At 48.5% G+C, this 24,125-nt stretch overlaps 1 protein-coding gene across 3 annotated transcripts in view; it reads left to right on the top strand.

Moving 5' to 3' along the window:
• Positions 1-17,611, top strand: part of TRPM2 (transient receptor potential cation channel subfamily M member 2) — a 44,650-nt gene extending 27,039 nt beyond the window's left edge. The window contains exons 18-32 of one of the 3 annotated variants that reach the window (XM_074189964.1): positions 889-1,021; positions 1,426-1,597; positions 2,301-2,484; positions 2,826-3,007; positions 4,758-4,890; positions 5,763-5,850; positions 7,769-7,856; positions 8,683-8,834; positions 8,936-9,012; positions 9,306-9,407; positions 9,929-10,015; positions 10,222-10,327; positions 12,482-12,583; positions 13,086-13,202; positions 14,484-17,611. In XM_074189964.1, the coding sequence (XP_074046065.1) occupies positions 889-1,021; positions 1,426-1,597; positions 2,301-2,484; positions 2,826-3,007; positions 4,758-4,890; positions 5,763-5,850; positions 7,769-7,856; positions 8,683-8,834; positions 8,936-9,012; positions 9,306-9,407; positions 9,929-10,015; positions 10,222-10,327; positions 12,482-12,583; positions 13,086-13,202; positions 14,484-14,609 (1,849 nt within the window). In that variant the 3' untranslated portion in view covers positions 14,610-17,611. Of the gene's footprint in view, positions 1-888; positions 1,022-1,425; positions 1,598-2,300; positions 2,485-2,825; positions 3,008-4,757; positions 4,891-5,762; positions 5,851-7,768; positions 7,857-8,682; positions 8,835-8,935; positions 9,013-9,305; positions 9,408-9,928; positions 10,016-10,221; positions 10,328-12,481; positions 12,584-13,085; positions 13,203-14,483 lie in introns of those variants that run through there. The other 2 variants (XM_074189962.1, XM_074189963.1) reach the window with 2 other exon arrangements.
• Positions 17,612-24,125: the final 6,514 nt, after the last annotated feature.

Raw genomic sequence — 24,125 nt, 5'->3', positions numbered from 1 at the left:
GATGGTCATGAGGCAAAAACTTAGAAGTGACTTAATTTGCATTTTTCTAATTATGAATGTTTTATAGCATATTAAATTATATTATCAATTTCTTCTTTTAAAAACCATCAATATCCTTGTCAATTGGGGAATGGCTTTTATTCTTATAAATCTGAATCAACTTCCTATAAATCTTATTTCTGGGGTTGGTGTGACCCAGATGTAATCTCTGCCAGACTGCTTTTGGTTAACCAGTAAATTCTTGCCCAAGTGTCTGTTAATCTGGGCAGAAATCATTGTTCTTCCATGCTCCCTCCCCTCTGGGCTGTCTGTCCTATCAAAAGAAGACTTTTGACTTCTCTCAGATTGTTAGCACCTCTGCTGGAGAGAAAGAAAAGGCCAGAAATGTAGAGCCCAGACTGGCCGATTTCCCTGTTAGCCAGGATTACAATGAGTTCGATTTCTCTCCTTATTGAAAATAATGATAGTCACAGCTAAATCCTGGGTAATCTGGTCTAAAGTCAACACCTGGAGGCTATCCCCAGACCCTTGGCCCTGCTTTTCTGAGGGCAAGGAAAGCCTGGGAATCTGGGGGTGGGGGGGCAGGATGTGCTGCACTCCATTTAAAGCACAAAATAGAGTCCTGTCATTCCAGCCTCTTCTTCATCTTCACCTTCATCTTTCCTCCCCTTCATCCTCTTCTGCCCCTTCTCTTCTTCCTCTTCCTTCTCTAGCTCCTCCCTTTGTTTTGGGGGTCTTTGGGAGATGGAGGCTGGCCAGGGGGCCCTGCCCTCCTCTGGCTCCCAAGCTCACTCCATCCTCTGCACCCCCCCCCCACCTTGGGGCAGACAAGAAACCTCCCAGTTTCCCCCGAGTTCCTTCATTTCCTCCTCCCCCTGTGCTGACTAGGTTGATCCCAGCGACTCTGTATCCGGGACGGATCATCCTGTCTCTGGATTTCATTATGTTCTGTCTGAGACTGATGCACATTTTCACAGTTAGCAAAACTCTGGGGCCCAAGATCATCATTGTGAAGAGAATGGTGAGCACCTGCATGAGAGCCTGCCCTGGGGTGGGGGAGGAAGGAGCAGGATCCTGGATTGGGGGAGAAGGATGGGGCCAGAGGGCCTCTAGGCCTGGGTACCCAGCTCCAAGCCAAGCCAACTATGGTAGGCTTGAAGGAGGTGGTTGCCCCTCCTTGTAGAGGGACATGGGAGGAGGTGAACTTGAGGCCCACCACTAGGCCGAGGCAGAGCTGGTCAGGTCTGAACTCAGACAATGCCCTGGAGGGAGGGGGCACTCCCTAAGAATTTGGACAGAGTTCCCTGCTGCCCTGTCTCAGGGTGCCTGGGCTCTGGAGGTGACAAGAAGGATAGAATCAACCTTGGGCAGGGAAGCTGGGGACCCTGTGCATCACTGGCACTGGCACTGCCCCTGTTGTTGCAGATGAAGGATGTCTTCTTCTTCCTCTTCTTGCTGGCTGTTTGGGTGGTGTCCTTTGGGGTTGCGAAGCAGGCCATCCTGATCCATAATGAGAGCCGGGTGGACTGGATCTTCCGAGGGGTGGTTTACCATTCCTACCTAACTATCTTCGGGCAGATCCCAACCTACATTGATGGTACCAGATTCAATGCTTTTCTTTCACGCAGCTAAGGGGTGCCATGGCATCCAGAGGGCTGGACCTGGAGTTAGGAGGATCTGAGTTCAAATTCTGCCTTAGAAGCTGTGGGCCCCTGGGAGTCACTTACCTAGCCTCTGCTTGCCTCAGTTTCCTTAGTTTCCTACCTCTTGGGGGTGGTTGTGAGGATCAGACAAGGTACTATTTGCAAAGTAGTTCACCTAGTGCCCAGCTAAAGAGATGCAGTCCATGGTGCCCTCTGCCCCCTGTGACTTCTGGGGCTCTGCCCCAACTCAGGAGGGGAGATCTCAGGATGTTGGTTCTGCAAACGAGGTAGGAGGGGCAGGCACATAGTTGGGGGGTGTCTATGACTGTTACACTGCTGAAGCCCAGGGGTGGCCCCCAATGAGAATCATGGTTTTATGCATATAAGATAAAGTCCAGAGGGTCCCAGAGGAAACAACAGTTACCCAACTAGAAAAGAAACAGGCCAGTCAGCTGAGCCCAGACTAGGAGCTCCTGGCTGGACTCTTGCCCATCCTGTCCTTGGCTTTGGGCCTGTGGGAGGTTCCTAGTGTGGAAACTTCCTCTTAGAGAGCAGTTCTGCCCAGTGGAACCTGACCCATGAGCTCCCTGGTTCTGCATTTGGTTTTGGTGGTAACCGCCCTCACCAACTACTGCCTCGTCCTGCCTTTGTCTGCAGGGGTGAACTTCAATCCAGAGCAGTGCAGCCCCAATGGAACAGACCCCTACAAGCCCAAGTGTCCTGAGAGTAGTGAGATCAGCAACAAACCCGTGTTCCCAGAATGGCTGACGGTCATCCTGCTCTGTCTCTATCTGCTCTTCACCAACATCCTGCTTCTCAACCTCCTCATTGCTATGTTCAAGTGAGCCATATCCTCAGGGGCTTGGGCTTGCAGGGAGGCCCAAGGGGAGCAGCAGGGGGTAGAGGAGGGTGTGCCTGGGGCCCTGGGGTAGGGATGGGGGAGATGGGGAGCAGCAAGGGGGAGAAAAAAAGTGGTGGGTTATGAACTTGGGCCTCTGGGGGTTCCTGGGGGTGGTAGAGGAAAGAGTGCCAGGGTGCCCCACTGCCATGAAGTGGCCTGTGTAGTCATGGCCCATTCACACAGTTTTGTCTGTGTGAACGACCCTCGCAGCCTGGCTTGGCGGTTGCCAGGCTGTGGGTCCCTCTGCCCCCACCAGCTGCTCTCTCTCCCCCCCACCCCAGCTACACTTTTCAGCAGGTCCAGGAGCACACAGACCAGATCTGGAAGTTCCAGCGGCATGACTTGATTGAGGAGTATCATGGGCGGCCCCCAGCCCCCCCACCTTTCATTCTCTTCAACCACCTGCAGCTGTTTGTCAAGAGGGTCATCCTGGGCAAGCCTGCCAAGAGGCACAAGCAGCTCAGTAAGCCCAACCAGCAGGAGGCATCATGAGTGATCATGCATGTTCACACATGACTACCACCTGCTCTGGCTCATCCATCCAGAACACCTCTCTCACTTGCACCTGTGGGGGAGCAGCCTGGGTGTTGGCCCACCCAGGAGTCCAGTCCAGGCAGGGGCCCCCTCCCTGCCTCTTCCCCATCCTCACCCTCCTAGGTGGGGAACCTCCCCCAAATGAAAAGTCCATTTTTTCAGTGGCCCAGGCTACAGGGGAGACATTTTTAGGCCAGGTCACCCCCAAAGAGGAAGACCAGGGGAAACTTCCTGGGGGAGGTCCCTGCTAAGCCCCCAAGGCAAGGAGGGGAGTGAGGGTCTAAGAGAAGGAGGGAAGCATGGGAGCATTCCAGTCTTGGGGAGGTCTGTCTAAAAGGTGTGAAGGAAGGCAAGAGATGGAATGTTAAGGGGTGGAATGTAGAGAGACAGAGACAGAGCCAGAAAGACAGAGAGAGAAGAAGGGAAGGAAAGAGAGAGACAGATCGGGGGACCGGGCATTAAAGGATAGAGTTTATGCTTGATCCTGGAAGTAATAGAAAGCCACAGCAGTTTATGGAATGGGGGAGTGATGTGCTCCCCCCCCCCCCCCATGAAAGAAAAGCCATGGGGATGCTGAATGGAGGGTGGACTGGCAATACTGGAGGCAGGGAGATAGGTAGCAGTGGGTCCAGGCCACAAGGCTTTATTTTGTTCTCAGCACTGGCCAGGCCCTGCCCAGTCCTAATGGGGATACAACATATAACCTGAAGATGAAAAGTTAGGGGGGACCTGGGGAGGGAGTGAGCTGAGGAAGAAGAAGGAGTCTCCAATGTCATCAGAGTAGCGGGGAGGGTGGGGAATGAGGAGGAGGAGGAGGAGGCAGAGGCAGAATCCATTTTGTTTTTGCTGGAAAGTCAGGGAGGCAGCAGCCTTGGGCTGTTTTGAGGGCAAGGATTGCCATCTTGCTGTTGGGGATTGCACAAGGGTCCCAAGGCTGAGACTGAACAAGGGCTTCCATGCGGGTGGGCCACAAGTTCACGGGAACAACTTCTCCCTTTTCTGTCCAGGGGGTTGCATCCGGGTTACCCCTTTAGCTTCTGGCAGGGACCCAGGACCTGCCCCCTAAGGAAATGGGAAGTGTGCTAACTGGATGAGGCAAGCTCAGGCTGAGATTTCCTGAAGTCATGTACCTGCAGTGAGCATCTGGGCTCTGGGGGCTATCCAAGTACCCCCAACAAGGGAGGAGAATAGGTACCCAAATGGGCATGTGTGTTTGGCAGCCCAGGATCTTTGAGTTGTTTTTTAAATTCTAGTTTGCCAGGATTCTGGGTTCTCTTCTGCTTCAGTGTCCCTTGGATGACACCTTGAGGGTATGACCTGGGTCCTTTGGACCTGGGTCCCCAGTATGAAAACAGTGCTAGGCCCACAAGAGGCCTGTTGGGTCTTGTTGAACAAAGCCTGGCTCCCTTGTGACCCCTCGCCCCACCCTCTGTCCGGACCCTGGTGCTGTGGAGGAGACCTGAGGGCAGGTAGCCGACAGGAACTCTCCAGGGTGCTGAGAGCTTCTCAGATGGGAGCCAAGACCCGCCCGATCTTCTCTGTGCATGATCCGCCTCTCTCCCTTCACCTGTACCTGGGTTATGTGACCCACCAGGCAGACCCTGGCAGGGTTGCCACAGGATGCTTGGACCTATCCTGGGTCTTTGAAAATGCTGACTTCTTTTCCTCCCTCCCAACAGAGAAGAAGCTGGAGAAGAATGAAGAGGCTACTTTGCTGTCCTGGGAGATCTACTTAAAGGAGAACTACCTGCAGAGTCAGCAATACCAGCTCAAGCAAAGGACGGACCAGAAGATTGAGGACATGGGCAACAAGTAAGAGTGGACCCTGAGCAGGGGATAGGGAGATAGAGGGATGGCAGGTGGGCAGTCTGGCTGAGTGTCACCAGAGGCTGGGTCCTGAGCAAGGGTGCCAGGTGGTGGGGAGAAGGGCTGAGAGTCACCAGGATCCAGTAGCACAGAAAGGATGTATCCTCCTGGCACTTGGAGAAGGAGAGGAGCTAAGAATTCACCTGGAGAGAGAAAAAGGAAGATGCTTGGGAAATGGGGTGGGTGGGGAGCTGGCAGGGACTGGCAGAACCTCAGTGGGAGATCAGGAAGGAAGGGGGACTGGGCCAGACCTTGTGCCTAGGAAATGGAGGCTTGAGGGGGTAACATATATACCCTATCACATCTCCCTCCCAGAGAGCCATCCCTCAGAACAAGCAGAAACAAAAGGGGGAAAAAGTTCAGTGAAACTGTCAATCTTGTCTGGTCTTCAATGTCATATTTGTCCCCTATGGCCCTCCACTTCTGCAGAGTGGCCCCCACCTCTCACTGCCCTGGGGCACATCACCTCCAAAGCCACCACCTTGTCTCTCTCATCTGCCCGGTCCTGCCTCCTTCACTCTGCATCATTTCCCACTTCTTCATAATCCTCATTTGTGTAGCCATTCTGAGGAATGTGATTTAGGAGAGGGGAGAATAGAGTAGCTTTGGAGGTTCTAGGCTTAGTGGACACTGAAGAAGTAAGAGGGAGGAGCAGGGCCAGGAGGGTGGTGGAAGGGAGACCATAGAGGAACTGGGGAGGAAGTGGGGCCATGATGTGAGGGTCACCTGCATGAGGGGGGCTTGGCTCCAGCGCAAGCTGGGCTGGTGGGCTCCTCTGTCACTGACCCTCTCTGAGGGAGGAGGCCTCACTGTCTCAGGATTGACATCATGATGGACCTGTTGGACTTGGACCATCTGAAAAGGATGAGCTCTGTGGAGCAGCGGCTGGGCTATCTGGAAGAGCAGGTGAGCTGGGCCCCTCTTGAGGCAGCAGGCTGGTGGCCTCAACCTTAGCTGGGGCACAGAGGGTGGCAGGTAAATGCAGATTGGTACTCAGGTGGTAAACTGAGGTTCAGAGAGTGAAACAATTTCATGAAAACTCACAAGTCGGAATTATGAGGCATTGATAAGTTTTCTTATGCAGGTTCAAGTTTATTGCATGCAGACTCTATGCCTAAAGGAAATGCAATTAGCAGGGAGAAAAGCCAGGGCTTATATACTGTTCTGGGAAAGGGATGGGTGTAGTGGAAAGGATCAAATCCAGGTATTCAGGGGGTAATCAAAGCTTCTTTGGGGTAAGACAAAGCTAACGGTTTTCACCTTGGGCTTCTTCCTCCCTGTCCTTGTTGGAGTTGGCTGATGGGACACAGAATACTCAGATGACTGGGATCCATTCAAGCTCGGGCACAGACAGGAGTTTCTCAGGGCTGATATGCTGCAACGTTTCTATAAGATAATATTTCCCGGGAATGATGTAACATAGTTTGTCCTATAATCCACTTTTCTCAACATTAGCACAGCTTAAATCATAAGATTTTAAAAGGCAGAGAATTGAACTAATTGCTCTCTGCCTTTCCACAGCATCAGGTTCAGCCTGTGGGCATAAGAAAAGGGTGCTCTGGGCTGAGGTGGAGGGGAGGACACTCACCATTCTGCAGGCTCCATTGGGAGGAAAGTCAGAAATGTGTTCTCTCCCCTCAATCCTGTGTGAGAGGCAATGGGATCCCAGGACTGCCCTCATTTAACAGATGAATCAGTGGGGGTTTGCCCAACCAGGGTCCCTTGGGCATCTGGGATCAGTCAGTGGGTCCCTCAGGCTCTGGACAGGATGAGGTTCTCTAAGACTTAGGTGGAGGGATGCTCAAGAGAAATGGGTCAGTCACTTGGACTAACTGACCAACAGACACCTGTTAAGGGCTAACAATGTTTAATTACCATCACGTGAAGAGAGAAAAAAGGCTTTGCCCTCAAGGTGCTTCTGTTCCCCAAGGAAAGGCAGCCTGGCCACAGATAAGCAAACTAGCTATAAATCACACTCCCTGAAATGATGGGAGACAGGAGGGAGGCAGGATCAGGGGAGACTTAGGAAGGCCTTTGGAGGTGTGGAAAGGGCTCAATCTCAAAGAGGGAGGTGCCTTCAGAGGCAGAGGGGGCCAGATGGAGGAGGTTAAATGTTAAACCATGTACAAGGTCTTGACTGGCACATTGGAGGCATGAGGAAGGCTCAGAGTCAGTTTGGGAAAGGTCCCCTCATTTTTGAGGTTGGCATGATGGAGGACAATTGCCATACCCTCCCCAGTCCCAGCCTGTTCCCCACTTTAGGGTAGACACAAACACTGAGCTGGTGGGACCATGGGCCATCCCCGGAGCAGCAACATTGGCTACCAGGATCCCTTGCACCTGGTTGACCCTCCCTTGATTGGATTTGGAGGTAGCCTTCCTGACTTGTACCTCTGGACCCCCAAATGTCCTCTAGGCTTATCCTGTCTGCCTCCTGTACTTCTCTGGGGTTTGCTGAGGGCCACACCTGGCCCTTTCCAATCCCAGGAAGCTGTCTCCTGTCCCGTTTCTTGAGGTACTCCAAAGGTCTGCTGAGGCACCAACATTGTCTGTTTGCACCTGCAACAATTCCTCAGAGGCTTCCAGATCAGCGGGGTTTCATTTGAGACTGAGATGGGGAGTGGTCCCAGGTGTCTCCAGGCAAGCAGCCCCAACACAGTGGTGGTCAGCCTTAGTCAAGAACAGAATTGAATTGAGTCCATGCTTCCCACAATGCTCCCCCAAAATAGGGGCAAGCTCTTGACAGCTATAGCATGGCCTGTTGGTGCCTGGGAGGAGGTGCTGAGGAGGCCCCTCACCCAGGCTACTTGGTATCTTTGGCCAGATGTTCCAATCAACCAAGGCTCTCACCTGGATCATCCGGGCACTGAGGGACAATGGCTTTGGCTCCGAGGAGGATGTGCCCATCTTGGGTAGGTCTTGCGGGCAATGTGCCCAACGTACACTGCAAGTCAGCACTGGGGGAAGGATTTGAAGGCTGGATCCCTATCCCAGAGTCTGCTCTCTCTCCACTATACCACAATGACTCCTCAGCCCTCGCTTGGCAGGGATGCTGGTTATGGTTTTTGTTCCCTGTTGTTTAAACACTGGGTTGGTATCAACTGGTCATTCCCTGGAAGGTTGGAATGCTTCCCCTCCCCACCTCAGTCCATTCCAGGGACTACCCCAGTTCAAAGCTGCTGGGGATTCATATTTGAGCCTTAACCAATAGTCTGATGAGGATGGAGTGGCAATTAGTCCCGAAGGTAGGGGCAGTGGGGGTGGTGGGGGAGAGAGAGGAGCTCTAATCTTGCGCCCCTGGGAGCCAGTCCAGTTTTGCCATCCTCACTGAATGATTATGAAAGTAAATCTGTAAAATGAGGCTGATAAAGAAACTCCCTCCTAGAACTGTTGTGAGGATCCATGAGATAATGTTTGTAAAGCCCTTTTATAGACCTTAAAATACTGTGTAGATGCTCCCTGAGATGATGGGCTGGGGAGGCCAGTGTGAGTGGGAGATTCTGGAAGATGGGGGCCAGTTGGTGAGCCCTTGGGGGCTCAGTGACTAAATGGGAACTGGAATCCAGACCAAATAGCAGTTAGGGGTGTGTATACATGTGCATACACATTCAATACATGTGTGCATGTGTTCACACACATGCAGGTGCATGTGTGTATGTGTATGTAGGGAATCAGGAATGTTGGGATGGCCTGATCTGAGGACTGAGCAGTCTATCTCCCCTTCCTCCTCCCCTTCAGTGTCTAGGAAGATGCCGGAAGGGAAGGAGTATGACTCCGGAGACAAGCAGGAAGAAGTGGAGGACTTGTACCATGTGAATGCCCGCCATCTCCTGTACCCCAACTCTACCGTCATGCGCTTCCCTGTGCCCAATGAGAAGGTGCCCTGGGAGGTAAGAGCCCTGAGAGCCTTGGGCACAGTGGGCAGAAGCCATTGAAGGAGTCTGTGGGGGAAATGGCCTGGATGGTCACCAGCCTTTGGGTTTCTTCACAGCAGGAATTCCATATCTATGATCCTCCCTTTTACACAGCGGAGAGGAAAGAGAAGGCCACATCAGACCCTGTAGGAAAGTGAGTCTTGGTGATGAGGGCTTCTAGTGGGGACACAGAGATGGGGACTGTTAGGGGTCTGAGGGACCTGGAGCCAAGCCTGGGTGTTGGGGCTTCTGCCAAGACTGGCCGAGGGTGTCCGAGTTGGGGTGGAGAATGCTGGGCACTCCTAGCTCTGTCAGTCCAGCCTGGAACCTTCCCACATCAGGGGAACTAGAGCCACTACAGGAAAGCAGACCTCTCCTCTTGTTGCCTCCTGCTCTGCTGGAAGGCCCCACTAAGAGCCCTGGGCCTAACTTTGCTCTGTCTTCCAGCTCTCTGGAGTCTCTGTCTAGGATCAATTATAACACCATGGATGGACTGATCAACCGGCAGAGTTTCCATGGACCTTACATGGTGCAGGATGGGCTCTCATTGTGAGTCAATTTGGGGTTCTTGTTCTCTGACACCCATTTTGGTCTTCAGGATCAAGGACATTCTGCATTCTACCACAGTCCCCCCATCTACTCTCCAGTGGGTAATGCCACTTCCTGGAAAGTAGAGACTCCAATTTCCTTTGTGTAGGGAATTCCCTCCGGCAGGACAACCCATAGTCTTGAAAGGCTGCCTAGAGTAGTGGCAGATTGGGATATTTTCTTAACATGACTTGAGCCTGGATTTTCCTGGTCCCAGAGCCTCTGGCTGTGCTGCCACATGCAAGAGCCTTGACCCATCTGTGATGTTCCCCCCCACACACTGAGTTGGTATAGGCTACTACAAAAGAGTGTCTCCAGGGGGACAATGTCAGGGCAGAAAGCTGCCAGAGGCAGCTTCTATTGTTTCAAGTCCAAAATCTGTCAGCAGAAGGACGCATTCCGTTATCTCTGGGTTTACTCTTGACCTTGGGGATTTTGTTCTGGAGGGGCTCTATGCTGACTATGTATACTCCTGGTGCCAGGAATCCCATGGGGCGCACAGGATTACGAGGCAGGGGAAGCCTCTGCTGCTTTGGACCAAACCATGCCCTGCATCCTGTTATCACACGGTGAGTAGCTTTCTGGTGTCTGGCATCCTTTCTGTGGTGCTGTGAGCATGATTACCAGCTTCTTTTATTCTGTACATCAAAGGAAATCTGAGGAGAATAGAGGGACCCTGTTTAGTAGACTTCCAGAATTTTTTCCAGGGTTGATGGTTGAGAAGTAAACTGGGATATCAGGGTGATCCAGGGCAAGTAACTCTCCTTTCTTATAGTTGGAGGCGGAATCAAGATGGTGCCATTTGTAGAAAAAGCATAAAGAAGATGCTGGAAATCTTGGTCGTCAAGCATGCCCTGTCAGAACACTGGGCTTTGCCAGGGGTATGTGGCCATTGGTCAATTGGTTAATTTCAATGCCCTTCCTTACTTCTTTCAATTTTTTTATTCATTCATTCATTTATTCAACAAATATTTGTTAAACAGTTAACTGCACAAGGACATGTACTAAAAGATGTGAGATAAATACCTCATTAGTGTTAATGTCTGAATAATTCTCCAATGACTTAATTAGTATGGGACATGGCCTGTCCACAAGTGCAGAAGACAGTGCCTGTATGCCTCAGGTAGGCTGTCTTTGTGGGTAGCATGCCATGGTCCAAAAGTCCACGTGCCTGTGGCCAGCCAGGTGATAATCCTTTCTAGTCCTCAGCTGGCAGACATCTACAGTCTGTTACTGGGCCCAATCTCAGAACCCTTCCATCATTATGGTCATTGGGATGGCTTTGAAGAATCAAGATAAGGAACCAAAATAGAACTTTGATGAGGGGTGGGGAGTAAAGCACTTCCCTTTCCTCTGGGATCTTACAAGAGGGGAGAGTGGATGTAGGGCTAAATAAATATCATTCAGAGTGGGTGGACCTCATCCCCTCCTCATTTTTGTGGTAATTATTTATTAGCCTTCAATTCATTCTTCTGACATTTTCAATGAACCTAGCATCTAGGTTGCAGTCTTCTTCTGTCTTTTTTCCTATCATTTTATTTTATTTTTCCAATGAGATGCAATTCATCCATTTGCAAGTTTATGAATTCTATATTTTTCCTACCATTTATTCTTCTCTCCTCCTTCCCCATGACAGTGAACAATCTGGTAAAAGTTGTACATGTACCAGTTGTGTTTTGTGAAAAAGGAATTAGAACTAAGGGGAAATAAAACCAAGAGAAAGAAAGAAAAAATGTAAGGAGAGTTTAAAAAAGTGAACATAATAAATTTTATTTCCGGATGTAAATGGCATTTTCCATACTAGATCTCTCAGGATTTTCCTGGACACAGTCTTCTTTACTCTTCTTCTTGCCATTGCCCTTAGAAATTGCAAAATCCATCTTGGTGACCCCTTACAAGTAACCTGACCTCCTCATCCCTGAATTCAAACGGCCTCTTCTCCTTCAGCCCCACAATGACAAAGTCACTCTTTGGACCACCCCACCTTAGAAGACTTGAATCTTTTCTCTCTGACTATAGTTCTTGTTCTTATGCTACCTTTTATAGTCTCATACATACCTAATCTGCTCTGCTTCCTTATTAGGACCTCAGGACTCTCAGGAGCTGGTTATCCCAACCCATTTTCTTCTCTCTGATTTCCTTAGTCTCCATCCTTTGCCTTTGTATCATAGTAGAACAGCTTGAGAACCAGAAGGAGCTTTGAGATCATCTAGGCCAAACCCCTTACCAAGGCTACAGAGGTGAAGAGATTTGTCCAAGGTCATGATGATAGTAAGCATCAGAGCCAGGATTTGAACACAGTCCTCTTGACTCCAGATCTCATCTCTCTCCACTGAGCAACATAATGTTTCCTATACCACTTCCCTATAGATCTACTTCTAGATCCTGCTGCCATTTCTTACTTGTAGAGCTTCATTTCTAGAGAACAACCACCTCTAAGGGTTCTGCTTCTGCTTCAGAGCAACTTTCAAGGGAAAGCTCTCCCTGAGTGTAGAAGGGAGTGACCACCCTGGCAGGAGCTAGGCTCCTCATTACTGGGGTCTATACTTGTTGGGTAGAGAGGCTCCCTCCTTCAGACCCTGAACCCCACACCTTTTGTCCAATAATATGGTTGTGGGAATTCTTTACAGATGGAGGTTGGACCAGATGCCTCTGAAGTCCCTTCTAACTCAGGTTCTAAATTTTAAGTCTAATTGTTTGTGATGGTGCATGTCCTTAGAGAGCTGCCTTAGACTGTCTCCCTGTAGGCAGTCTGGGTGAGCACATACCAAGAGTGATGCCAAAAGGAGTCAAGTCTTAGACAGATTTGGCACAATGGCCTCCAAGGCTCCTGCCAACTCTAGATCAATGATTTGGAATTCAAAAAGAAAAGCCCTGGGCTCCAGTCTTAGTTCCAACATTTAGCAACTATGTGACCATGGGGAACCCTCTTCCCTTCTCTCGTCCCTGGCTTGTTCATCTGTAAAATACAGATGCCAGAAGAAAGGCATTCTGTTAGCTGTAATTTCAGTTTGTAATTTTCTGGTTCTCTCCAGGGGTCCCTTGAGCCTGGTGAGATGCTACCCCGAAAACTTAAGAGAATCCTGAGCCAGGAATTCTGGCAGTACTTTGAGACATTGCTGAAGCAAGGTGCTGAGGTAGGCTAGTCTTTGGGTCCTTGCCTCCATGGTAGTCTGGGAGGCTCCTTGGGAGGATAGACCAGACAGGTTGAGAGGATGTAGAGGCTCCTGGAGGGAGGCTATTCCAGGGGTGAGTTAAGGCCTGGAGGTAGGCAAGCAGGAAGGCCAGAGGGAAAATAGGAGACTGTGAAGGGTCAGGATGAGCAGGATAAAGAATTAGGACTTTATTCAGAAGACGGTGGGAAACCATTGAAGTATTTGTACCCCAGGCTTGATTTGGCCCAACTGTGGGACATGGATTAGAGAAAGGGGAAGTGGAGATGGGGACACCAGTGAGAAGATGACAAGGCTGAAGGCTTTGACCTGGAACTTGATATAAAGAGGTGGTTCTGGGTTTAGAAGGAAAACGGAAGGGCGAGTGGAACTGGGTAGAAGCCCTGTGGCCCTCACCACTTCCACCATACAGTAGGTGCTTCCCCAAGACCAAGACAGTCCTTTCACTCTGCTCTACCCTTCCCAGGTCTATAAAGGCTATGTCGATGACCCAAGGAATACAGATAATGCCTGGATAGAAACCATTGCCATCAGTGTTCACTTCAAGGACCAGAATGACTTGGAACTGAAACGGCTGAATTCTGTAAGTACTTTTTGATACCTTCTTCTCTCCTCCAAAGGTCTATGAAAATGTCAAAGGGTGGGTGGAAGGCAGGTGGAAGGCAGGTGGAAGGATTAGTTTCTCTTACAGCTCCCAGCAATAACAGCATGGTCTCAGTACCACCTAATGATGGAACATTTCCTCACAGCTTTCAGGTAGTATAAGGATTTTTATTCTCATTCTAAAGGTGAGTAAACTGAGACTCAGGGAAGTAAGATGACTTACCCAAGGTCTCCTAGGGAATAAATGGTAGAATTAAGAGGTAGACATGACTAATGATTTATGGCAGCAATGTCTAAGAAAGGGAAGGCTTGGTTGCCCAGATACTCCTGCTGCAAGTACAGGTGCAAAGAAAGGCAAAAAGAAATAAATTCCTGTCTTGTCAGACTAAGGTCAGTGTGACCTCACAGAGATCATTGAGACTTGTTGGGATGAGATCTGTGACTGGCTTGTGGCTCAGGAAGGGTGAGGGAAAACACAACCTCACGGGATGACCCCATGGGGGAAGGAGGACACTGAAGCAGTGGGGGCAGATGTGTCCACTGGACAGCCTAGTAAAAGAAAGGCATAGTCCTTTGGTTAGATGGCAAACCAAGTGTACGTTTGATGATATCAGGAACATTTGGGCAGGACACTGCATCACTTCTTGGCTTGGGCTGCCTCGATGATGCTTAATTTTCTAAAAGGTGTGGGAATGGCAGAGAGCTGCTTTCTTTAACAAATCTGGCTGATTGATCTGCTGATCAATCAACCAATCAGTCAGTCAACATTTATTAAGTGCCTACTGTGGGTCACACAATAGTAATAGCAAGGTAAAAAGGAGTAGTCCCTGCCCTCAAAATTTGAGGAGGGACACAGCCAGGAGCCAACACATACCATGAAGTTATAGACAAAGGAGATTCAAGGGGATGGGAGGAAGGCTTCATGTGGAATCTGGTGCTGAACTAGACCTTGGAAAAAACCAGGGGTGGGGGAGGGGGGCCTTCTGGGCATGGGAGAGGGACCTCTGCAGAGTCAGGGGTGGGAGAATATGGAGGAAAATGTCTCTGTGAGGGAGCCCCCTCCCTTGTGGAGTTTCTGATGCAGAAAAACAGGAAAACAGAATGTTCCAGGTCCCATGGCCTGGGGCGAGCTAATTTCAATGGTCAGGAAGAGGTCGGGAGCATCTCCTGGAGAAAATTGGATGGTGAAAGTTGATTTGGGAGGACTGGGAAGCTTAGGAGAGAAATGCAATGACTAACAGCTGCCTCTTTTTCTTCCCAGCATCTCCAAGTCTGCGACCCAGAGGTCTCCATCCGTTGGCAGGTGGTTGACAAACGGATCCCACTCTATGCAAATCACAAGGAGATCCTCCAGAAGGCCTCTGCCCTGTTTGGTGCCTATTACTAAGGCCAGACATGCTCTGGCATTGGAGGACAGCAGAGGGCAAGGCTCTTGTTGACCAGAAATGAGCCGTCTGGTCCAATGATCTCCATATTTGACATGATGACAAAGATGTTCACCCTGACTCAGCCTCTCTGGACTCACTGTTATTCCCTTAGAGGTGAAAATGAGACTCCTGATGGATATGGGCCACCAACCTGGATCAGATGCCAGCAGAAGTATCAGGACCTACCTTGGAGTGCCAGCCTTGACCTCTTCCTTGCCTTACAAGACTGACCAGAAGGCATTGATGGTGGTGCTGGGTTGTGGGGAAGGGGAGAAGTCTTAAGAGCCAGGCCTGGGGTGAACAACAGGGAGAGCCAGAGACTTGTCTCCTCTTCCAGGGATAAGCTAGGGTCATCAGAGGAGATGCATGTCCTTTCTTCACCATCTTCAGCCCCCAGGGAGAGGCTTACCTGAGAGACCCACTGGTTTCCAGCCTATGCCGTCCTTCTGTTCTGTTCCATAGCATCTTCCCTGTCCCTGTCCAGGACCCTCCAACTGCTGCTTATCTCTATGTCCCCATGAAATTGCCCCCTGAACCTCTGGCTATAACTGGGACTTAGCATGGAACTACCCCCCGCCCAGGCACCCACCCCCCCCAGTGAAGTCTCGGACCTAGAAAAGCTCACCTGTGGTCTGGGGACATTCTCCATCCACAGCAGGTGCCAAACTCTCATCCACAAAGAGTGTTCCAGGGATTCATAGGATCACCAGGACGGGTTGTCCCCACAGGAGAGACCAGATCCTGAGGGTCTTAACAATGGCTCTCAGTGTTTGTTAGTGTCTTCTCCTGGCATGCCATTGCCAAGTGACTCTGAGGATGGGGGCCTGGTAACAGATGTGACATTAAACCTGCTCACTCGCTCCTCCTCACTTACTGTTGCCCTGCTCTGTTTGAGATAACTTGTATTTGCTGAGGATATGGGCTTGAATGGGGGATGGGGTGTCCTTGAACTTCTGTAGACTCAGTGTCCTGGAGGTAGCAGATGTCAGGATAACCAGGGGTCACAGGCTTGTAGATCTTTGTGCCTCATTCACTTCCTGCCCACCTCCAAGTTTATCCTGCAGTAGAACTACTCCACGGGCCTAACTGATGTGACTCCAAAGAGATAAATCAGGGGCATTCTGGTCCCTGGGGTCATGCATAGTTCTTTCTGAATCCTGGAGCTCTTCTTGGGAATCCCTTCCTCCTTGAGGTCTGATATTCTTTCTCCCCCCAAAAACAACTATGTTGAAATCAGGGAATTCTGGCCTCTCAGCTCATCCCCACCATGCTGCCATGATCCAGTATCATTCCTAGAACATTTCCCCTTGTCCATCACATGACCCACATTCCAGCTCAGATGTCTCTTCCTACCTGGCCAAAGTCCCCTCAGGCCTGGATGTCCCTTCTCTTGCTCAGTGGACCCTAACAGCTGCTCCAAGCTCAGAGTCTCATTGTCAGCTAGAGGTGTAGGTGGGAAGGTTATGACCACCACATTGGTGTGGACATTCCACTGGTACTTAGAGATCAGGGAGAATCAGGGCTAGATAAATAGAGGCTGGAAAGATTTTTCAGTACTGAGAAGAACCAAAATGTTATGGATTTATGTGGTCCTTCAGTACTTAGAAGCCAGCACTTTGGGTCAGTACAGGTCTCATCTCTGTTAGTGTGGCTCCATAGCCTGCTCTGACAGCATAGATGAGATCCTATGGGATGCTGGGGCTGGGCTAACCTAGGGAGGAGATCTGCAGTTATCTGGACTGTCCTTGTCAGGCAGACATATAATGGGTCATAGGACTCTTGCCTAAAGCTTCCTCAGAGAAGTATCAACTCTGAGAGGTTTTATTCCCCTGCCAGGGCTGTTGAGAGCCCCCAGGACACCAGCCTTCCCACCAGGAAGAGGCCTCAGAGGAGGGATCTTGTTATCTAAGAATGAAACAATTTCTAAGTAACCAAGAATATGCTCATACATCCAGTAAGAAGGGGCACCAGGTCATGGGGGATGTGTCCCATTGATTGTTAAGGAAAATGAGCTTGTAGCACCTTTATCCATGATATGGGGGATAGGGATGCAACTGACTTGATAAGAAGATGCAAAGCTGAGAAAGAATAGCAGCTAACACACCAGTCTGGAGGATCCATCCTGGGAAGATGTTCCTCCTGGGCATGAGAACCTATCCCATGTTACCTCCCAAGCATAGTTGATTCTACAAACTCGAGGGAGGCTAATTTCTCAGTGGGAGCTAAAGTTATAGGAAAGATGGGCCTGTGATTACCCAAGCCCTCCAGGAACAGGAATCTGCCAACTTCCTGGAACAGATTCACATCTCATTGGCTCTGGCCATGAGCACAAATCCACAGGGGAACCACCTCAGTCTACCTTCTAGAAGAGACAAATCTCCTAACTTCCCCCATCCAGGCCACTAGGAGCCCTGGATTGCTCTTTTCCCAAGGGACTCTGTGTAAGGATGTCTCAAAGTCCCTTCCAACTAAGATAGATGGTTCTAAGCTTTGAAACAATATTAGGAAGACAATGAACATGTTGAGTGTGAGCAGTTGTGGAGGTCCAAAGGAGTAAGAACTTCATGGAACTTCTCCCACCTGGGTGGGGGGGTGGAGATACAGACCCTTCTACTAGGCCCCCTGAGTCACCCTCCAGAGTTCTCCCTGGGAAATTCCTCAGTTTAGTGAGCTCATCCCTTTGCTTCAGGCCTGCTTCCTGATCTGTCTCTCATCTTTCTTCTCCCACTATTCTACAGTACCATGATGAGAGATCCCTCTCTTTACAGAGTGGGAAATTGAGGCTCAAAGAGACAAAGTGGCCTATACTGGTCACATAGATAGCATCTGAGGAGAGATTTGAACTCGGGTCTTCCTGGCACCAATCAAAGGCTTGTCCTCTACACTGTGCAGTCTGTAGTTAATTCAAGGAAGGGCTGCTTAACCCTTTTATTCCTCTAGTGAAGCCTGTGGGTTCATTTTTAAAATGCATAAAATAAAATATACAAAATGGGCTTATAAAGGAAAACAGACATTGAAATATAGATATGACAATGTGTAGAAAACCAACTTCTTCAGCTTCACATTAAGAACCCCTGACCTAGCCCATTGCCCTCCTCCTTTCACAGAGGGACCTGGGGTGGGGAGGGGCGGCCATCACCATAGCCATATTAGTTCCAGAGATGGTCTGAGTGACCTGACCTTCAGTCCAAGGCTCTTGTCCCTCCCAACACTTCTTGCTCCTTTCCAGATCTGAGAGCCCTCCATACTTGCTGACTTGGCTTCCTGTGCTATCTTTGTGGCCCCAAGATTTCATTTCCTCTTCCTCCAAATCTCTAACATTAATTCAACAAATAGATACTTATAAAATTTCAGTTCTTGAAATGTTCACTATTAGAGATTAATTATTTCAGCTAAAGTATTAAAGCAATAACACTTTAAATCCATAACACGTTAAAGGGGCAAGGCATCACAGTGGATAGAGCACCAGACCTGGAGTTCAGGAAGGTTCAGCTAGTGAGTCTCTGAGACCAGATTTAAACTCCTGTATGACCCTGGGAAAGTCACTTAACCCTATTTGCCTCAGTTTTCCCATCTGTAAAGTAAGCTAGAGAAGGAAATGGCAAATTAATTCAGTATCTTTGCCAAGAAAACCCCAAATGGGATCATAAAGAGCTGGATATGACTGAAAGTAACTGAACTGATTACAGTTTAAATGTGTCTGGCAGAAATAATAGATCGAATAAGCTATGTATGTCTGGCCACCCTCACTTTAGCCATCAAATAGATTTATTGAAGGATTACAAGTCAGCTCCTCTGCCAGGCCCCGGGGGAGGAAGACCCAGGACAGGTGGGTTTGACTTGAAGACTCAGGAGAGTGAGTCGGGTTCGGGTGGCCCAGTCAGGTGTTCTGGGCAATGTAGAGTAGAGAATTAGGAAGTTTCCAACCTCCTGTTCCTGGGGGGCTTGGGGAACCACAGCTCCTTCTTTTCCTTTGCTTCCTCTGGGAATTTAGCCTCCCTCTAATTTTTGAATAAACCATGCTTGGGAGACAAGATGGGATAGGTTTTCATGCCCAGGTGGTACATCCTCCCAGGAAAGTGCAGGACCCGTTCCTCCAGATCTCTGAACTTCTCAGGCTAAGCTACAACCAGTTCCCTTTTGTCAACTTTCTGTGTAAAAAGCCCTTAATGTTCCAGACTGGAGACTTGCAGTTCAGACCTGGGAGTAGCTTTGTGTGGCAATCTTCATTGCCTCTCAGTGGACTCTAAATAAAGAGATTTATCAGTCAGACTTGAGAGTCTGGCCTAACAAGTCCCCTCCTTGTATTCTGGGCAAGGCCCTTCAGCACCGCGGTCAGCGCCAGAGCCTGTGGTTTCCCTGGGAGCATATCCAAGCAGAACATAGTCTCAGCTAAGGTTGATGGTCAGCACCCCACTTAGAGTGGGGTCCACGCTCTGGTCACCACCCCTTCCCACACAGCTTCTCACAGCTGGGCTCTATTAGCTGGAGTGTAAACACCTTGAGGGCAGGGGTTATTTTGTTGCTGTCTTGATATCCCCAGGGCCCAGTCCAGGGTCTGGTATGAGTCTTGGTTGGTTGATTCACTGTGTTGTCAGTCCTAGAAAGGAAGGCAGCTTGAACCCTGAAAGCTGCCTCAGTTAGTTCCCTGGACAGCTCATCATTTAGTCCATGCTTTTAGCCCATTGGCCAGAACATACACAGTAAGAGCTTAATAAGTGCCTGTTGACTGAGCACCGATTGGATGACCAATGTTAGACTAGGTCCTGGGGGTGAGGTGGAAGTGTGTCTCCTGGTCTTGAAGAATTTATAATCCCTTGGTGGAGGCCAGGCATAGACACAAGTTCCAAGGGATAGGATTTGAAGACCCCAGCTTCATTGTCAAGTCATCTCCACTTGGGCAACAAAAGTAATAGATTGAGTTAAGGCCAGTCCCAGGGGAATTTCTGGGAGATGGAACACACTCTGGATCTGTACCTTCCTCCCTCACTGCATCCCTTTTGGGTTGGCTTTGCACTTGCTTCTCCTTGAGGCCAACTCATCCCCATGTTCTTACCCTCCTGCTGTCACTTGGTAACCATTGCCCCACAAGCATCTCTTCAAGCTTCTTCCTTTGCTTTCTTTTTGTGGTTGCCAATTAACCTGGAGTTTCCCACCATCTTTGGAGAAGTTACAGCCCATCACTGGTGAGGTCATGGGATGCAAGAGCAGCAAGGAGGCTGCACCCAAAGTAAGACCCTACTTGAGTTGGGTGACTTCAGGCAAGTCCCATGATCTCTCTGGACTAGTTTCCTGACTTGCAAAAAAGGGGGACTGGACAGAGAAATCTGTCAAGAGGGCTGCTCTGAGTGGAGCCAAAACACATCTCCCTCCTCCTTCCCCCTCCCACTTGAGTGTGAGCTTCTTTCAAGGAGAGATTATTTCATCACTTCTCTGCATCCCCAGTGTCTCAAAGAGTGCATGCCTGACAGATGTACCATTAGAGTGGAACATCCTAGCCAGGCTGGCATGAGGAGATAGTGGTCAGAGCTGTGTGGGTGGGTCAGTTCTATATTAAAGAGGTTAGACTAAATTATCTACAGAATAGCTGCTCCTTTAGTCAGTAACTCATCACTACATCCTCTCCTGAGACCTATTGTTCTAGATAGATGTGTGTGTGTGTGTGTGTGTGTGTGTGTGTATGAGAGAGAGAGAGAGAGAGAGAGAGAGAGAGAGAGAGAAAGAGAGAGAGATGGGGAGAAAGACACACACACACACGCACATGAATGCACACACAGAGGCTGAAAGAATGAGTTACCATGTCATACCAGTTCAATGATTGGAGGGAGACATCCTAACCAGGCTGACATGATAAGACAGTGAGCTGTCAGAGCTGTGAGGGTGAGTCAGATCACATTAAAGAGGTTAGACCCAATTAGCTACAGAAAAGCTCTTCCTTCAGTCAGTGACTCATCACCACATCCTCTCCTGAGATCTATTGTTCTAGATGGATGTTTGTGTGTTTCTGTGTGTGTGTGTGTGTGTGTGTGTGTGTGTGTGTGTGTGTGAGAGAGAGAGAGAGAGAGAGGGAGAGAGAGAGAGAGACAGAGACAGAGACAGAGAGAGAGAGAGAGAGAGAGAACGAGAAACAGAGACTGAAAGAGTTACCATGCCATACCAGTTTGGAAACAGGGTATACAAGCCAGGCTGGGCACTGAGAGAAGTCAGAGGCAAGCATGGGAAAAGGGTAGCTGGGCAGTTTCATAAAAATTGATATTAAGTAAATTATGAGAACCAGTCGGCCAATCTATTGGTTATCATCCACTAGCACATCCCGGCAGCCTGGCAGTCAAAAAACATAATTATGAAAAGGAAAAAAATACTAAAAGGCTCTCTGCCCTGGCCAGTCTCAGCTTCAGGAGCCAGGTGGGGGAATCCCTCGGCCTCCATGGGCCTTCCTATGCCTCCCTCTGCCTGGTCAGCAGGATGGCCTCAGGTATAGGACAAGATGTGTGACTTTAGATAGTTTGTTTCACTCGACTTCCCTGTTCAAGGCGGGATGCGGAGAGGGTGAGGACCAGGAGGAGGAGGTCATAAGAAGTAGCTAGAACATTTTACAAATACACAAAACGAATCTTGGTCAGGGACTCCAAGCCAAAGGACAATTTCATTACTGCTTTATTAGATTTCACAGGTATTAAAAAGAAACCCAACTACAGATCTGAAGGTAACAGCTTTTTACACAATTTTCTTTTTGTTCTTTATATCTTGAAATGTTTGTGCTCATTGGTGATTGTTTAATTTCTAATAAAAAGAGATTAAAATGAAAGAATGACTAGACTGTCAGGCTCAGAGTTAGGCATCCAGCCTAAATAGCTTGCTCTCTCAATGACCTTGGACCAGTCACTTCCCTCCCTGAGCATGAGGAGAACAAGATGAGTTTGGAAAGGTTTTGGCAAACTTAAAATTGCTGGCCACTGTCACCTTTTATTCTTATGTATCTGTCTCTGTGAAAGACACTTGGGTTATAAGAGGATTTTAAGAAACATTTTCTGATCATAAGAAACTTTAAATTCACCTGTTCCCTTTGTCTTCTCCAATTGAGCCAAGTTCTCAGAATGAGATGACTAAGAATATCTCTCCCAAGAGGAATTCTTTTTGCGAATTGACAATGAATCAGCAAATTGGCAAGAATGATCATAGATGGAGGACAGCTGCAGGGTACTATAGTGCAGAGTGCTGGGCTCAGAGTCAGCAAGAGTCATCTCCCCTAGTTCAAATCTGACCCTGAGAAAAGTCAACTAACCCTGTCTGCCTTGGTTTACTCATCTGGTAATGAGCTGGAGCAGGAAATGGCAAGCAATTCCAGTATTTCTGCCAAGAAAACCCCAAATGAGGTCATGGAGAATTGAACTGAAACAACTGGACAATAACAATTGTGAAGGAGTGAGAGAAAGCCAGGCACACTCATGGTGAAGCTGTGAAGTGGTCTAATTACTCTGGAAAGCCATCTGAAATTATATAAAGAAAGTGAATCAAATTGTCCGTATTCTGACCAGAGCTGGTCACATACCAAGGAGGTCCCATATATAAGATACTCATTAGCAGCACTTTTCGTGTTGAAGAACTGGAAATGACATAGATACCAATGAATTGGGAACTGCCTGAACATGGAATGTAATGAAATCCTGCTGTAATGTATGAATGAACAAGATGAATACAGAGTAGCATGAAAAAAAGTTTATATGGACTGATTCAAAGTGAAGTCAGCAGAACCAGATGCAATGACTGCAGTGTTCCAGGGAGCACTGTGGAAGAGGAATGAGAAAGCAAAATTTCTCCACCAACTTGCTTAAGATTCTTTTAGACTCATAATGTTTTGCCCTTCATTTTTTTTTTTTTTTGCAAGGCAATGGGGTTAAGTGGCTTGCCCAAGGCCACACAGCTAGGTAATTATTAAGTGTCTGAGGCTGGATTTGAACTCAGGTACTCCTGATTCCAGGGCCAGCGCTCTATCCACTGCTCCACCTAGCTGCCCCTTGCCCTTCATTTTTGAAGAAGAACAGGACATCAAGGAGGTGATGCCATGATAAGCATGTGAATTGGATTTGTGTGAGGGGGTGCTGTGCTAAGTCTCCACTCTCACTCTTTCCTCCAGAGTCAGCTGGGTCCAGTGGCCAGATAGGAATCTGGAGATGGACCTGGATGCAGAGAAATCAGAGTTAAGTGACTTGCCCAAGGTCACACAGCTAGTAAGTGGTTAGTGTCTGAGGTCAGATTTGAACTCCCATCCACCTGAATCCAAGGCCAGTGCTCTATTCACTGTACCACCTAGTTTTAGATTCATAGCAGCTCTTCATTGAATCTAGACTTGGTTCTTCATGTTGTTTGCCTTTCATCCTTGAAGAAGACCAAAATGATATCACAACTTCAGGGTCAAGGCGCAATGTGTGCTAATCAGACCAATATGAGCTGAGAAGGCTCCACCACAGATCAGATACAACTAGATAGAAACACTTGGAGTACATTCCCTAAATTTGCTTATTTCATGTTTCTTTCGAGTTCCTGTATTTCTTCTTTGTTCATACAGCATAGAGACTTCTTTGATGCGGAGATATGTGTCAGCATCTGCCACGTCTCATAATAGATTCCAAAGTTCTTTAGAGAGACCTTGAGAGTGTCCTTGTACCACTTCTGACCACCCTGTGAACACGTAGCATGTGTGAGTTCTCTGTAAAATAATCTTTTAGGCAAATGTACATTTAGTATTCGAACACCATGGCTAGCCCATTTTGGTAGAATTTAAATGCTTGCCAGATCAGTTTGAGAGAGGACCTCAGTATCTGGCACCTTATCTTGTCAGGTATCTTCCCAAGACAATTCAAATGGAAGTGATTTCAGTTTTCTGTCATGGTGCTGGTAGGCTGTCCAGGTTTCACAGGCCTACAACAGTGAGGTCAGCACAATGGCTCTGTAAACCCTCAGTTTGAAAGTCAATCTAATATCATTCTCTTTGGAGCCTCCCAAACACTGAGTTAGCTCTGGCAATGCATAAAGCAACCTCCTCATCATCTATGTGGAAATCTCTGGAAAATATCCTGCAAAGGTTAAGTGAACTTATCCACAGTCTTCAACATTTCTCCATTTGCTATAACCAATGGTTCCACTTATGAATAGAGTGGTGCTGGCTGGAAGAGAATCTCTGGTTTCTTGGTGTTGATTATTAAGCCAAAACTAACAATCAACAATTAATTCATCTATACTTTGTTACATCTCAGCTTCAGAGACTACACAATTATCTGCAAACAGAAAATCATGCACCAATCTCCCTTCACTTTAGTCTTGGCTTGTAGCCTTTCTAACCATCTTCATCCAACAGTCAGATGCTGTCAAGGTGTCTATGGACAGAGTTCCTTAGGAATGCCAGGACTGAAACACTATCTGATTTGTTTATTTGTCAGTGTCAGTACAATCTGGGTTGAGAAGATAGTGAGAAA

This window comes from Macrotis lagotis, chromosome 5, assembly GCF_037893015.1.
Source record: "Macrotis lagotis isolate mMagLag1 chromosome 5, bilby.v1.9.chrom.fasta, whole genome shotgun sequence".
Taxonomy (NCBI): Eukaryota; Metazoa; Chordata; class Mammalia; order Peramelemorphia; family Peramelidae; genus Macrotis; species Macrotis lagotis.
Note: the sequence above shows the minus strand (reverse complement) of the source record. Positions and strands in the feature narration are given on the sequence as shown.